The 17,725-nt window shown below is 30.6% G+C and overlaps 1 protein-coding gene across 1 annotated transcript in view; it reads left to right on the plus strand.

Moving 5' to 3' along the window:
* The window catches only part of LOC127709720 (uncharacterized), a 53,446-nt gene extending 43,063 nt beyond the window's left edge, over positions 1-10,383 (plus strand). Inside the window, exons 17-20 of the mRNA XM_052215384.1 lie at positions 29-111; positions 1,880-1,946; positions 2,514-2,538; positions 9,570-10,383. Coding sequence (XP_052071344.1) covers positions 29-111; positions 1,880-1,946; positions 2,514-2,538; positions 9,570-9,604 — 210 coding nt within the window. The 3' untranslated portion in view covers positions 9,605-10,383. The remainder of the gene's footprint in view (positions 1-28; positions 112-1,879; positions 1,947-2,513; positions 2,539-9,569) is intronic.
* The last annotated feature ends 7,342 nt before the right edge of the window (positions 10,384-17,725 follow it).

The following is a 17,725-nucleotide window of genomic DNA, read 5'->3' on the forward strand; positions in this document are numbered from 1 at the left end:
ACATTTAATTTTCTTCTTTTTTCAATAGATAATTTTACGTCAAACATATACAGAAATTTCAGCCTGTGGAAGGAGAACGGATTTGATGAAATACTTTGGATACATTGCAGGGTAAGAGTAAACAAAGCAGAAAGTTATTTGAAGGTGCTACAATGAATAAAAGAGGTGTGGATGAAATTCAATGAGACAACAATCAAACAATACAAATAAAAAGAACATCTACAGGTCAACGTCTTGCACAATAGACAGGTGTCTATGCATTATGTCAAGCTTTAATTTGCAAGATCTAATTAATGTGATTGCAAATCTTTTGTGTAAGAAATTTATACTGAAATTATGAATGCAAGTTTTTGTTATTGCATACCTAATACTGTCACATTTTTCGCATAAATAAAAGCATTGCAATAGTTTCTGAATTAACAGTATAACAAAAGACAACCACTGACAGATTCCTGTTTTGTACAGCACATGAATAAGTGGTGTTATTAAACTATATTTTTCTTATCCTAACCCTTACCCATTTTAAAAGTGGAATAATAAATTGTACATATAAAAGATCATACAATATTACAGGAAAAGCAATTAACTCTATAATTATGGTGTAATGGATAAATTAAAGACTAAATGTATCAAGCAAATTATTTCACTTACCTAGAGCTCTTAATTAATACATTGCTTTTTCTCCCTTGCCTGCTGATTTTGTGTAATGATAGATTAAATCAGGTTTTGTTTTGATTGAAATAAAACCCTTCTCCACAAATAATTATTGATGGCAACTAGTTGCTACTTGAAAAAATGTCCATGTGTCCAAAACAAATGGTTTCAGGGTGATAACTTGAGTATCCATTCAACCATGTAAAGATATAATATAGGAGATGAAACCTTTCAAATTTAAGGTGAAGGTCAAGATCTGAAAATTTTCTAAAATTAAAAGAAAAAAATTAAAAAATAGATTCCATGTGGTAACTTGAGTTTCTCTGGCTTGATTGTCATGAAACTTATACAAAATATTGATAGATATAGGGAAGGGGAAGCAGCCTGTTTATTTTGTGGACTATATGTCAAGGACACTGTTATTAAATATAGAAAAAATGAAAGTTGGTTTCAGGATGGAATGATATGTAGCTCTTATCACTGTTACTAAATATAGAAAAAAATAAATAGAATTGAGAATGGAAACGGGGAATGTGTCAAAGAGACAACAACCCACCAACCAAAGAGCAGAAAACAGCCCGAGGCCGCAATGGGTCTTCAATGCAGCGAGAAAATCCTGCACCTGGAGGCAGGCTTCAGCTGGCCTCTTAACAATAATGTTTTCTAGTTCAGCGATATTGGATGCCACACTAAACTCCGAAACATATAAATGAACCAAAATTAAAAAATGCACAAGACTAACAAAGGCTAGAGGTTCCTGACTTGGGACAGGTGCAAAAATGCTGAGGGGTTAAACATGTTTTGTGAGATCTCAACCCTCCCCCTATAACTAGCCAATGTGTAATAAACAAACACAAGCAAATACGCAGAGTAAAACTCAGTTTAAAAGAAGTCGGAGTCCAATGTTAGAATAGGTAACAGAAGAAACTAAGCAAAATGACAATGATACATAAATTAACAAAGGACTACTAGCAGTTACTAACATGCCAGCTCCAAACTTCAATTAAACTGATCGAAAAGACATGTTCATAAAGTTGGTTTCAGGATGAAAAAATATGTAGCTCTTTATAGTTAAAAACAATAATAATTTCAGTAACAATTTCATGCTAGAAAACAATAACTTTTAAGTCAAATATCTATATTTAGTTGAATATTGAACTATTTTAAACATATGAAAGTGTGTTACTGTATAGACAACACTTTATTAATTATTATATGTTTTTAGAGAGACTACATGCAGTTTAGCTCGTAAATTTCTGTGTCACGTGTTTGAAGCAAGAACTGAAGAACAGGTATTTAAAGTCAAGAGATTTATTTGATTTTAATCATCTGAAAAGTTTTAATGTAACTTCACCAAAAATAGAAACATTTGATATATGATATCAAGTATTATGACACTTTCTTGGTGTTATCATTATCTTTATAAAACGTTTTTTTGAATTGAACCATTTAAACTAGATTGTAGTAACCTTTTGTATTTTTAACAATATATCTGTTATGTTGGTATCAATAAAATTTTATGAAAGTACAAGAAATCTGTTTGAAATTTCATCAAAAGGTCAAACAGATTTCTTGTACCTTCATGAAATGTTTCTGATTCTGACATGGACCATCATCATTGTCGACATCATCAACACATAAGTCATCATCACAGAATTATATTACTTTTCAATAAACTGTTTGCTTTTACATGCATGCTCACAATATTATTATTGCATATATTCATATTGTGTTATGGAGAAGAATTCATAAGTATGATTTTCTTGTGCCTCATCCATTTTGCTTTAATTTAGCTAATAGAATATCTTTAAACTAAATCTGTTATGATTGTATTTATATGAAGATTTTATTTATTCCAGGCAAAATTAATTCTATGCACATTGGGTATGTATGGAGTAGAATAGTTATGTTCAAATTAATTCAAATTCCAATCAGTCTCTGCAAATTGATGTTTTTTAATGTTAGAAACCATGATACAGAAATTGGTGTATTTTACTTAGAAAAATGAAGTCAATAGTTCCTAATGCCATGGTAGCTGATATGTTATTGGACATTTCACATATAATATGGGATTTAGTTGTGTGTGTTTAAATTTCACTTTGTTAGTGGCAGCTAAAACAAATGTGAAATTTGACTGGCATAAATTTTCCTGGTTGTTTCAAGATTTATTGCTGTTTAAAAGTTTCATACATTATACTGTTAATTTTATTAAGTAGACACAAAATTGACATGTCTAAAAGTGAAATAACATTAAATATAAGATCAGTCTTTTGCGAAAAATGTGCATAATTGATTAAGATCTCTATTTTAATTATAATTATTAACTGGCTAATTATACATGTCGTACCTTTTAACAACACAACATTCAGTGACATGTTCATAAATGTGAATTTACAATGATCTGTTTATTTTTGTCAAAACTCATGCATTTTGCATTTAATTTGAAATAATATAAAAATAAATCATCTTTTACACAGAATTTGGATAGATATGCTTTAAAGTGCTCTGTTATACCATTACAAAAATTATCAAAACCTTCATTTTTTAGCCTGCTTGAATGTACTTAATTTACTTTCCTTTAGTGTTCTCTGAATTTATGTTTTTTTTTAGTTTGTAGTACTCATATTTATTTGTTATAAATTTTGTGTCAATCAATCCAAGATTATAATGTTTACATCTTAATTCTACTACAGTGATTTTTAGCTTAATTTCCCTAATAGCAAAAACAATACACAGTGAAAATTTAACCTGCCCATTTTTTCATCGTTTCATTAACAGAAAAAAACCTTAAAAAAACTTGATATACCGTACATGTTTGATCAGGATCGGGAACTACATGGACAAATGTAATCCCTACTTTTTGAGAGGAATCTTACTTTGGTAATATCTGCTTTTTGTAATTGTAAACCGTGAATATGATTTGATATTTTTACAATTTAAAAGAGATTATTACACAAATTTAATAACCTACTAACATTAAACGCATTTAACCCATTTTCTTGACTAAATAATTGCCCAGCTTTCTGATGAATCGTGTAATGCAACTCTATCTATTAATGCCACGTTTTAAATGTTCATCACAACAATGAAAGACTAAAATACGGTTTGAAAGTATGCTTTAATTTTAGTTTCTTTTATATATTTCGGAGTTTAGTATGATGTCCATTGTTACTGAACTAGTACATATTTTTGTTTAGGGGCCAGCTGAAGCACGCCTCCAGGTGCAGGAATTTCCTCGCTGTATTGAAGACCCATTGGTGGCCTTCGGCTATTTTCTGCTCTTTGGTCAGGTTGTTGTCTCTTTGACACATTCCCCATTTCCATTCTCAATTTTATTACTTGTTTGATTAAATTTGTATGATAGATATATTCAAACAATTTTTTAATGTAAAATATATAAATGCATTGTAAGCATTTCTAGTCATTTCTTTTTTGTGATTTCAATAGATACTTTCATTGATATGTCATCTAATCAAAGAGTGGTGTAACTTAACCTTAAGGATGTAAGAAAAAAGGTACAAAATAAATATATCATGGCTTACACCCTTGTTACCTTGGTTTGTCTCTACCTATTTGATTATCTATATTTGAACATCGTTAAACTACTGTCTCCTCAATTTACACTCTTCCAAAGTCTTTTAATTACTCCTAAACCTGTTGTTTTTAGCTGGGTTGCTCAATATGCAAAACCCAGCTCAAAGTATGATGATGAGCATGGGGCAAGGAAAAGTAGACACTAATTTGTGTAATTAAGTACTCCTACAACCCAGATTACTGAAGCTGCCCAGAAAGATGGCATACACATTCAAGTTGTGCACCTGCTATTATGTAATTGTAGGAAGATTTTTTCCTATTTTTTTACTTGGGATCTTAGTGATTTTTCAGGAAAATTTGCAAAACATTGTACCTATTTTGTGTAATCAACTCCAAAGTTTTCAACTCAGATCTATGAAATTTCACAGAATAATTGCACACATATTAAAGTTGTTCACCTGCTACTATATAATCATTATAGGATTTTTTTCCAGACTTTGGACCTTTTGGAGCTAAGCATTATATTTTCCAGTTTATGCGTCCTTCAATTTGTCTGTTGATCTGTCTGTTCTCAAGATCAGTATCAGGTTAAAGCTTTGGTTTTAGGTCAATTACCATGAAGTTGTGGTCCTTTCAATTTGAAACTTATATTAGTACACATATATGCATATTCCTTATGATCAGAATTTTTCAAAAATATGTCAAATAAGGGTTTTGACCTTGATTTCAGGGTTTGCTGAACATGAAAATGTATTTGATTAGGCATAAGTTTTGGCATAGGGTACTTTGCAATGAAATTGTTGTCACTCAACTTGAAACTTAGTACACATGTTCATTATATTGTGAACTTAAAATATATGTTAATTTGGGGGTTTGACTTCACAATTCACTGAACATGTGAGTGCAATATTATTAATGAGGCATGGTGTCCTATCTGCCTATGGACCAATATTCTTGTTCAGCAATATTTTCAAAAGACAGTACCAATGTTGTGGATTCAGCTCCTCCTACATTTTTTTACCCTAATCCTTGAAACTTCATAGATAGTTTACACCTCTATTGGTGTTGTGCACTTCCCATTTTGGAGTTGGTTTAAGCTTTTTTGGCTCATTTTTTACATTTTATATTTCCATATACCTGGTATTTAAATGTATATCATAGAGCATTCTCCATTGTTTAAGAAACCTGTGCAACCTCAGTGGTTATTTGAGTCTTTACTTATTATATATATATAAATGTGAAATTATCAGGCTTGAGTTTCTCTAAAAAAAAAGTTGAATGCCAAAATATTTCCAATGTAAGCAACCAATATTGAGAGTTAAGTCAAGTCAAATTTACTTTTCTGTTTTTTTAGGATTCTAAGCCTGAACAATATATTTTTTCTCAAAATACACCTTCCAATGCAAAAGTTTGACTTGCATTGACTTCTATTGATGTGAAACTTGACTTTCTGCATGCTGTTAACTCAAAAGATACTGATACAAGTCTCTTGCATATGGAGAAGAACTTTATTATACCCTACGGAACAAAGTTCTGTAGGTTATAAAGTTTTTGACCCGTCCATCCCTCTGTCAGTCCGTCAGTCCTGTTCTTGTCATCGCAACTCCTCTGAAACCACACAACAGAATTTCATGAAATTTTGTAGATAATAAGGACATACTATGTAGACGTGCACATCAACAGGAATTTATGATTCAATTTTTTTTCTAGGAGTTAGCCTCTTTGAACTAAGAATTTTGGCCTAAATATACTACTGCAACAGTTTGTCATCGCAACTCCTCTGAAACCACAGAACAGAATTTTATGAAACTTTGTAAATAATAAGGGCATCATATGTAGATGTGCATGTTCACAAGAAATTTTTATCAGTTTACTTTTGTAGGAGTTATGAGTCTTTGAACTTAGGAATCGGGTGAGATTTTGTTTGCCCAGTGACAATGTGGGGTGTGGTGTATGTGAGCACACTCACAAAGGTTCTTTAATTTGCAGAGACTGATTATCCAATACTTATAAGAACCTTAATACATAGGTTAAGGTCAAGGAACAGTAAATGGTCTATAGTCACAGATTTTTGTAAGTTTTGGCATTCAACCTAGACATGATAAAAGCTAACTGAAAAAAATCCCCCAAAAAGTTATTTAACTGTTATAACGGCTAAAATATTATTGAATGGACATTGTTAAATAGGATTAACAGTTGTATAGAATGCAGGTAAAATCTTGGTAGAACTTTCTCAAAATTATCATTAAAAACTCATATTGCAAAACCTAGTACATTATATTTTCTTAAACAAATATGTTATTGTAAGATATTAAGACCACTTCAAGGATTCTAAAACTGCTAGTCTTAATGTGACCAAATTTACCTTAATGTTTTAGGGAATCTAGTTTAAAATTTGTATCCAGGGATTTGATAGCAAACATGTTCATTGTTGCAAAATATAGAATATGCAATTGTTGCCTAGTATCTCAAAAACTATGATAGATAGGTAGAAATTGTAAACAGCAATAATTTGACAGATTAGGGAATCAAGATCTTAGGAACCTCTTGTTTTGGATGTATAATCAGTCAAGTTAGTTTTCTTGTTGAACAAATAATACAAATCATAAACATAAGTGTAAATGAGTGTAATGTATTTGAGCTGTTAAGCCATAGAATGTAATGTTGATGTTTTTCACTACCAACATGGTGAAAGATAAGTTACAACATAAAAATCAAAATGAAAATAAAATGTATGAAGTAACAACATATTAATTCTTAAGAAAAAATCTATGAATTGGTTTTGCAGATTTGATGATTTAAGACAATTTTAAGAAGTCTTCACCCATTTAATGTACATTAAATACAAATGCATATCTATTTTAAAATGTATTGATTCAATTATATTTTGGAAAATAAAAGAGAAATTCAAAATACTTGATTTAAATGTTTTTTTAGAATTTAAATTAAACATGACTAAAGTTGTATGCAATATCTTTAAAAAAAATTGTGACATGACCCATTCACTGTAGCTTGATCTTGAAAAAGCAGATATAATTGTAAGCTTGTGTGTACCTAAGTCAGGGATGGGGTAATCGTAATCGATTGTAATTGATTACATTCTTTCCAGTAATCGACAGTAATCTGTAATCGAAGATTTTTTCGATTACATGTAATCGTAATTTAATCGATTACAGCAAAAATTATGATGTAATCATCGATTACTTTTCGATTACATTTCGATTACTTTAGTAAAATAGTTTGATGAAATATAAACTATTTTAAATGAAAATATGTATGTATTCAGCACTTTATAGTACAGATAAAATAGAATGTATTGATAAGACTCCAGAGTTTATCAAATGCCTTATTTCTATCTATTGTCTCAAGCTGCATTATGATCAACCAGATCCCCTACCAAATGTTACTTTATATCTAGGTTTTGAAATAAATGGATTTATGTGCTTGTCAATAATTCAAGACCTTTTATATTAAAATAAGAAAATAGATTTGAAATAAGAAAATATATTTAGAATAAGAAATGAGTCTTAAGTTAAGTTATGTGCTACATTAAAGTGGTAAGCTTATTTGTATTAAAATTCCTTAAATCATAATTTTCAATAAGAGTTGGAATTTTAGCTTAGAATAGATAATCAGTTGATTCCTTATAATGTTATGATATTAAAATTAAGAAAGTACACAAAATCTTTTTGACAATGAACCAATGGCTATGCATTTAAATTCTTTTTTTTTCAGAAATAGATGCATGTATCCCATTTTGACACTATAAATATATATTGTTTATAATTTGATTAGAGAATAAAAAAATCTGAAAAAACTTCTTGTCTTTACTAATCAGATGATCAAAGACTTCTAATCAATAAGATGCAGACTGCTTTCATTTCAATTATGTCTAATTAAGAGGGAGATTTACATTATTTTGTCCCAGGTTATAAATTGTACTCCATTGACAGTTTTATATCCTGTAATAAGGCTGGTTATCCAAACAAAAGGATTAATTCATGCATGTCATATTTTGATCTTTATAAAAATTACCTGAACTAATTAATTATTCTATTTTTTTTTTCAGAGAAAACTTCCAAAATTGTAATTAGCTATGTTAAAATATACCTGTTTTTAATGAGTAACAACAAAAAAACTACCCTAAGTCAGTTTGACAGCAAAACTTTTGAACAGAACTACAATATAAATAAATGATTGATGCAATGTGAATATGTCATCTCTCATTCATGTTGAAAGCCAAAATTTCAAGAACTTTTGAATATTTCTTATCCTCAGTTAGAGATTCCATCTACAAAACAACTGTCAACTTAAAATTTGGAAACAATGTTTTAAATGCTGTTTTTGAAAAAGTTCTAAATTTCCACTATACAAACGTTGAGCAACATAATTGTGTTTAACTTACTTTACTATTTTTTGGTTATTTTGTAGCATGTAATTGACAGTAATCGAAAAGTAATGTAATTACTTTTGATAAAGTAATCGATTGCAATCAATTACATTCAAAAATCAGAGTAATCGATTATTAATCGATTGCACAACAATCCTTCATGTAATCGATTATTAATCGATTACATTTGTCAGTAATCGTGCCCATCCCTGACCTAAGTGCACAAGATTTACCAACAAGTAGATACAATAGGTGATTTTGAACACATTTTCCCACATTACCATTACATTGGCTGGCTGTATAATCCCAATAGGATTTGTGAAAGATATTTATCACATATTTTAAGTGTTCTTGATTTTACTTTAAAAATGATATTGGAACCATTATGTCTTCATAAAGAAAACCAATATCAGACCTGACCCCAGACAGATTAATAAAGAAATCTTGTATATAAAATTCAGGAGATATGGTATGATTGCCAATGAGACATGCAAATATCCACCAGAGTTCAATTGACGAAGATATAAGCAATTAATGTTTGGTAAAGGACTTAATAAGTGAGGTCATATGCTCTGCTAGTAACAAATGTAACATCAAAATGAATAATAATCTAATTAAATGTATTCTTAATCATTAACAATTAATAATTACAAGGATGTCAAGACTTGCCATGATCATTTTTGGGTTTAACGGTCACAAATGCAGTGATACTCGTGAATCACAGCAGTACTGTTATTCTTATTTAAATTCAATACTTGTAAAATATGATCAACTGTAACATTGAAATATTACAGAAACACCAACTGGAATTGCACAGCGTTGATTCCAATTAATCCCGTCATCAATTGTGGGAATTGATAGCAGTAATTATCCAAGTGGTCTAAGATGTCATAATGCACTAGAATTGTGCATATAAATCTCTGATTAAAACAAATTTCACATCAAAATATATACTCTTAATGCATATTTACTAGATATTTGTTCTTTACAGCTCAAGGATTTGAAAGAACCCATCTGTTGTTATGACAACAGTAGTAAATATTTTTAGAAGAACAACCTAGCTGACAGTAGTGTTATGTTGAAAGTGCAATATCTACATAGTGTGTACCTGCCAACATTTAACATGGTGCTAAATGTGTCACATACTGTTACATACACGAAAGTTGGTCATTTTTAAAAGATAAAGAAATTAATCAAAACAATTTGTTATTTAAATTTTACTCTGTTGACAAGATTAGTATGTAAAAAAAGTATTAACAAAAATACTAAATTCCAAGGTAAATTCAAAGTCACACTCATAGTTTATTGGTAGCCTGTTGGTTCAAAAATGATTGAAACAACTGTATCAAAGATTTGATAAGCTAGTTTAAAATGTAAAAGAATTAATTTGGTAAAAAATGGATGTCTGATAGAAGTAATTGAGCTTTATAAAATCAATACAACAACAAAATATATATTCTTTTGAAATAAATCTGGAACTGGAACTAGTGCTCAAATTAATTTTTGTATAAGATTAAAGTGTTTGGAGAATAAGATTAATTTTACAACTTCTGTAAAGGAAAAATGATTTGTTTTGCTCACACATTGTTGTCAATATAATGGAATTCTATGCAACTTTCATATAAGTGAGAGGTTTAGCTAGCTATAAAACCAGGTTTAATCCACCATTTTCTACATAAGGAATGCCTGAACGAAGTCAGGAATAAGACAGCAGTTTTCCATTCGTTAGATGTGGATTTGATTTTGTCATTTTATAAAGGTCTTTCTGTTTTGAATTTTCCTTGGAGTTCGGCATTTTTGTTATTTTATTTTTTAGTATCCCGCAATGGTGGTAAGTCGTGCACTTAGGGCCATTTTTTATTTTATTTTTCTGTAGACTTAGTTTCGTTTTTTTATTACTGTGTATTGTCAAGCTTGGTTACTCATAATTGTTTCTCAGCCACTGAATGTACGATGTTGTTCGATACTGGAGCAGCTGACCCGGTTTGTTTACATTCACATTCTAATGGCTTCAAAACCACGTGACACATTGAATCGTTATATCCAATCAAATTGCTCTACTGTCAATTAGGTGATTTTTTAGTACAAGGCAATTATATTATTTGTTTGTATGATATTGCTTTGAAATGGTTTGCAATAAATTGGGGGTTTATTCAATAGGAAACCTCATTATTAGCCATGAAATTTGACATCAATGGAATTTTATATGAATATTTACTGATGGTCAGAATATCGATCTCTTAATATTAAACCAAATTTTTTTTTTATGAAAAATATATGTATATTGTTTTTTATTAACCTACTCTATATTCCTGAACAAAAATATGGCATGATTATCGTTTGTTTCCCAAAGTTTTTCTTTCAATTTGGATGGGTTTTTTTCGCGGGAAAATCGCGTAAGACGTAAGGTGCTTGCCATTTTGAAATTCTTAAAAATACGATTGGCTTGGCCTGTTTGGTCTGCCATTAAGATTGATGACGCTCAATGGAATGCAAACAAAGCAATGGAGGCCGGAAGAGGGGTTTTCTTTAGTTCTGAAATGTTTTTAGGCATTCGGAAGTCAGGTTTGAAATGGCCATTAGAAAATCTGCATTTTTGTACAATACATAAGAATAATAATGAAAACATATCTTTAGAAATATCATTTTATTTAGAAGTGTAGAAAAAATGTATTCTGCACTAATTTTATACGCTGGTATTAGCGTAGTGACGTCAATGCGGAGTTTTTCCGTATGATAAGTACAATAACAAAATCCGAACGAACCAACGTTATGACCGATTATAGACTACGGTAGGATACTATTTATGGAACAAATTGCATTTTTGGAATAGTTTGAAATTAGATTTTAGAGAGACTTAAATTAATAGAAATATCTTTATAATCACTTAAGTTGTACTTATTGATGCCAGTATACAAATATTAAAAAATATTTAAACATTTTTATACATGAATTGAGTACGTACGTACCTACATTTTATGCAGAAAAATATCAAACCAAGATAGTAATTTTGTATTATTTTCTGTAAATGGCATAATTTTTTTAGAAAAATTGTCAAAATAAGAATGTTTGAATATGAATCTGGAGATATGTTCTGGCAACAGGTGTATAGTCTGGGTTAAAAAAATCTTTTATTTTGGTGAATATTTATTGGTTTAAATCAAAGAGTAACTGATTTATATATGTTTTCCATTAATTTTTCGTGCAAGCTATGTAAAACTTCAGTATCAAAATCATATACAGAACTGCTGTTGGCAGGATTTAATAGTTAAAAGATTTAGGGTGTTTTTCAGTCTGGAAGGAAATACAGAACTGTTAGAGTGTTTAACATTTTATATTTTTCTGGTTGTGAACAAGTTTCTATTACATTCCATTATTTAACTAGAACAAATCTTATGTCAAAGAGTTAAATGAGAATTTTTAGTTATTATGCTAATGAATAGATATATGCAAACTGTTTTTTTTTCTCAGTTTTATGAAAACATATGTTTTTTTGTGGTAAAGCAAGACCAATCAAATACCTATAGACACTGGCTGGCTAGCTAGATTTCAGTTATCTTCTCTACATGTATGTGAGTACACACATCAAGTGCAATCAAATACCTATAGACACGGGCTGGCTAGCTAGATTTCAGTTATCTTCTCTACATGTATGTGAGTACACACATCAAGTGCAATCAAATGCCTATAGACACTGGCTGGATAGCTAGATTTCAGTGATTTTCTCTACAAGTATGTGAGTACACACATCAAGTGCAATCAAATACCTATAGACACTGGCTGGCTAGCTAGATTTCAGTGATTTTCTCTACATGTATGTAAGTACAAACATCAAGTGCAATCAAATACCTATAGACACTGGCTGGATAGCTAGATTTCAGTGATTTTCTCTACAAGTATGTGAGTACACACATCAAGTGCAATCAAATACCTATAGACACTGGCTGGCTAGCTAGATTTCAGTGATCTTCCCTACAAGTATGTGAGTACAAACATCAAGTGCAATCAAATACCTATAGACACTGGCTGGCTAGCTAGATTTCAGTGATTTTCTCTACAAGTATGTGAGTACACACATCAAGTGCAATCAAATACCTATAGACACTGGCTGGCTAGCTAGATTTCAGTGATTTTCTCTACAAGTGTGTGAGTACACACATCAAGTGCAATCGAATACCTATAGACACTGGCTGGCTAGCTAAATTTCAGTGATTTTCTCTACATGTATGTAAGTACACACATCAAGTGCAATCAAATACCTATAGACACTGGCTGGCTAGCTAGATTTCAGTGATTTTCTCTACAAGTATGTGAGTACACATATCAAGTGCAATCAAATACCTATAGACACTGGCTGGCTAGCTAGATTTCAGTGATCTTCTCTACAAGTATGTGAGTATAAACATCAAGTGCAATCAAATACCTATAGACACTGGCTGGCTAGCTAGATTTCAGTGATTTTCTCTACAAGTATGTGAGTACACATATCAAGTGCAATCAAATACCTATAGACACTGGCTGGCTAGCTAGATTTCAGTGATCTTCTCTACAAGTATGTGAGTATAAACATCAAGTGCAATCAAATACCTATAGACACTGGCTGGCTAGCTAGATTTCAGTGATTTTCTCTACAAGTATGTGAGTACACACATCAAGTGCAATCAAATACCTATAGACACTGGCTGGCTAGCTAGATTTCAGTGATCTTCTCTACAAGTATGTGAGTACAAATATCAAGTGCAATCAAATACCTATAGACACTGGCTGGCTAGCTAGATTTCAGTGATCTTCTCTACATGTATGTGTGTACACACATCAAGTGCAATCAAATACCTATAGACACTGGCTGGTTAGCTAGATTTCAGTTATCTTCTCTACATGTATGTGAATACACATCAGGTGCAGTGAGATTAAAATTTTTTGGAATATATTTTTGTTATGGGCATGTATTTGTTATTAAAACCCGATTCTTATTACTGTAAACCGGGAAATTTTCATGCCGTCTTTTTTCATGATTCATTGACACAATTTGAATTTGCGCTGTTTTGAATTCGCGATGTCCCAGTGGCCTATAGAAATAAATTCATAAATGATTTGGAAAGTGAGCAGCTTTTACGTGTATTTTAAATCAAGTGATAAAATCAAACAGAAATCTTTTTTGTCGGTTCATTAATGTTAAAGAAAATAAATGTCACATCATTAGTTAGTTACATAATTAAGAGTGAATTAAATGCTGTCAGGATTAATGCTAATTAATAGTTCTTTTGAACTGATTAATCTGTGTAGCAGATACAATGGGGTAATAATCTTAAAACTGATTGACAGGTGTCATTTCCATATTTGTAAAGAAAGGTGTTTACATAATAATATCCGTAATGTCTGATTACGTGAGATGTCTTCCGTGTTAATCAGATTAACTTGAGTTAAAGTTATGATTTTATCATTTAGAAATACAGTTTTGATTTTCGATATACTAAGTAGATCTGTCGTTTGTAAAATCGGAGTTATACAGTGGTCCTCTAAATTTCCTATTCATACATGTTTAGTCTTTGTCTTATGAATAGAGTTTCCTTGAAATTTTCACGGTCGTTTTATTTTTCGCGTTTCAATTCTTACCGCAAAAATAGCGAAAATAAAACTGCCGCGAATATTTCCCTGTTTACAGTATGTAGTTTTATTTCATGCTGTTGCTGAATGAATTTGATTTATTTATTTTTATTAAAATACATGTTTATCATCTGAAAACACAAATCAGATTGTCAAACAAACAATAATAATCACTTCTAACATCAGGGCTTGATTGCTATGAATAGTTTGATCAAGTTGTCTGTTTTCATAGATATATCTTTTTTAGCTCACCTGGCCTAAAACGCCAAGTGAGCTTTTCTCATCACTTGGCATCCGTCATCCGTCGCCGTCTGTTAACTTTTACAAAAATCTTCTCCTTTGAAACTACTGGGCCAAACTTAATCAAACTTGGCCACAATCATTATTGGGGTATCTAGTTTAAAAAAAATGTTTCCTATGACCCCCATCTACCAACCAAGATGGCCGACATGGCTAAAAATAGAACATAGGGGTAAAATGCAAGTTTTGCCTATCATTTTGAAAACGGCTATAAAAAGAGAAAATCTGACGGGGCAGAAATGTTCAGAATGTTGAGCTTAAACTATTGTTCATTTACTTTAAAACTGTCAGATGACTTCTTATAGGAGATATTGCCCTTAAATGATGAATTTTACAATTTTACAATTTTTTTTTCTATTATCTTGAAATTATAATAGATAAACAGAAACTTAATATATCAAAAATGATCAGCAAGACAAGATCTACAAATAAGTCAAACATTGTTAAAATCTTCAGTCGACTCCTTATTAGAGTTATTGCCTTATAATGACGATTGTTACCAATTTTTTTTTGCGTTTTTGCCTCATACATTTTTTATCTAAAACCTATATCAGATCAGATAGAAACTTTAAATAGCAAAAATGATCAGGAAGACAAGATCTACAAATAAGTCAACAGGACCGAAATTGTTAGTCGATTCCTTATTGAAGTTATTGCCCTTTAATGACGATTTTTCCCAATTTTGCCTATTATCTTGAAAACTGTAATAGATGGATAGAAACTTTAAAAAACACTTATGATCAGCAAGACAAGATCCACAAGTAAGCTATAATGGCCAAAATCTTCAATAACTTGTTACTGGAATTATTGCCCTTTAATGATAATTTTTTACATTTTTTTGCATTTTTTGCCCATTATCTTGAAAATTATAATAGATAGATAGACACTTTAAAAAGGAATAATTATCAGCAGGATAAGATCTACAAATATGTCAACATGACTGAAATTATCAATTAACTCTTTATAGAGTTATTCCCCTTAATGATGCTTTTTACATAAAAGTGGCCATTGTTGAAGATGCAGGTGAGTGACACAGGCTCATTAGAGCCTCTAGTTTTAATTGGTATCTATATATTCCTTTGTGGTAATTGGTTTTTTTTTCTTTCTCTTTTCCTTTGAACATTATGGTATATAAATGTATTTTTTTCAATGATTATATAAGATTATTCTTGTTTTATTGTTATCACTTGGTGTCAGTCTTCTAAAAACATTTTCTCATTCAAAAGTCATTTCAATATTCTAAACCAATGAATCATCCTTTGGGCATTATAAATATATGATGATAAATCTGTACATAAAACTTCATGCAGATAAACCTTAACTACAGTGGTGATGTGATGTTGCATTTTCTTCAAGATAGTGTGTGATTAACCCCTCTAACTAGTTTTACTGTAGTAACTATTAAGTTAATATTAACCTCTCCCACTAGTCTTACTGTAGTAACTGTTAAGTTAATAATAACCTCTCCCACTAGTCTTACTGTAGTAACTGTTAAGTTAATATTAACCTCTCCCACTAGTCTTAATGCAGTAACTGTTAAGTTAATATTAACCTCTCCCACTAGTCTTACTGTAGTAACTGTTAAGTTAATATTAACCTCTCCCACTAGTCTTACTGTAGTAACTAATAAGTTAATATTAACCTCTCCCACTAGTCTCACTGTAGTAACTAATAAGTTAATATTAACCTCTCCCACTAGTTTCACTGTAGTAACTAACAAGTTAAAATTAACCCCTCCCATGTAGTAACTAATAATTTAATATTAACCTCTCCCACTAGTCTCACTGTAGTAACTAATAGGTTAATATTAACCCCTCACTCTAGTCTCACTGTAGTAACTAATAAGTTAATATTAACCCCTTCCATGTAATAACTACTAATAAGTTAATATCAACGTCTCCCACTAGACTGACTGTAGTAACTAATAAGTTTATATTAATCCCTCCCACTAGTCTTATTGTAGTTACTAATAAGTTAATATTAACCCCTCCCACTAGTCTTACTGTAGTTACTAATAAGTTAATATTGACCCCTCCCACTAGCCTTACTACAGTAACTTATAAGTGAATAATTTGTTTTGAAGAATCTGGACTGGAAATTAGTTGCATTATTTACCTCCTTCAAACACATGTCGGATGAACATATTTTAAAGGTTATTTAGAAAATCTTTTTTGTAAGTTAGATTAGGATTAACATGAGATCATTTTGGTAAATATATTAAAAAAATCCACTGTGTCATGGGTCATTATGTTTCTTTTAAAGAAGTATGAGATCAAAAGAACCTAACCTCTATGACCCTATTTTGGAAAAAATTTCTGACACCCTTTCAAATATTTATTTGTATAATTTGATAAGTTCATTGTTTATGATGTGAAACTAGTATACAGTAGTTATAAATACAATGTAGTTATATTTTTTGATTGTTCATGTTAATGATCTCTAAGAATATTTGGATAATTTCTGAAGATACAAAAAACAGGCTATTAATTCAAAGAGCATGAATAATTATTTGATGGATCTATTTCATAAGTGCTGAGACGATGGTCTTTTATAAAACTGACCATGTTATATTAACTCATGACTGACATTTGTTAGCTAGGTGAGGAAGACTTATTTTTGGGAACTTTTTGTTGGATCTGTTATATTTTACTGGGATGGTTGTTTCTTTTAATATTATTTCCTTGTTTATATATATTTATGTATAGTTTATTTATATTTTTTTATACATTAAAATATATCAGTTGGTTTCCATGTTGATTAACTTTAATGATTATGATTTTGATCTATCAGTCATGGAGAAAAGACACAATGTGTCCAGATTTAAAATTACAAACTGACAAAAAAACCTTGTACAATATCAAGCTCCGAAAACATTGAGTCCAATCTTCTAAAACAAAAAGACAGTTGGTCCGAAGAGTCTGTCATCCATCCCCTTTAACAAGAAGACAATGGGCCTAAAGAGTCAATCATCTGCTCCCCTACAAAAATGTAGTAGGACCAAAGATTCAAACATCCAAAGTCACACAAGAAGACAGAATGTCCTTAAAAGTCAATTGTCAATTTCCCAACAAAAAAATACAGTAGGTCAGTCTTTTGTGGACGAAACGCATCTGGAGTACAAAATTTAAGCCTGGTATATATGGTAAATTTATCCATATTACATTTAGAAGACAGTAATGGTCTGATCAGGAACATATATAATGACATATACTGTTCCCAGGTCTGATGAGCTAATCATAG

This window comes from Mytilus californianus, unplaced genomic scaffold, assembly GCF_021869535.1.
Source record: "Mytilus californianus isolate M0D057914Y unplaced genomic scaffold, xbMytCali1.0.p SCAF_7, whole genome shotgun sequence".
In the NCBI taxonomy this organism is placed as follows: domain Eukaryota; kingdom Metazoa; phylum Mollusca; class Bivalvia; order Mytilida; family Mytilidae; genus Mytilus; species Mytilus californianus.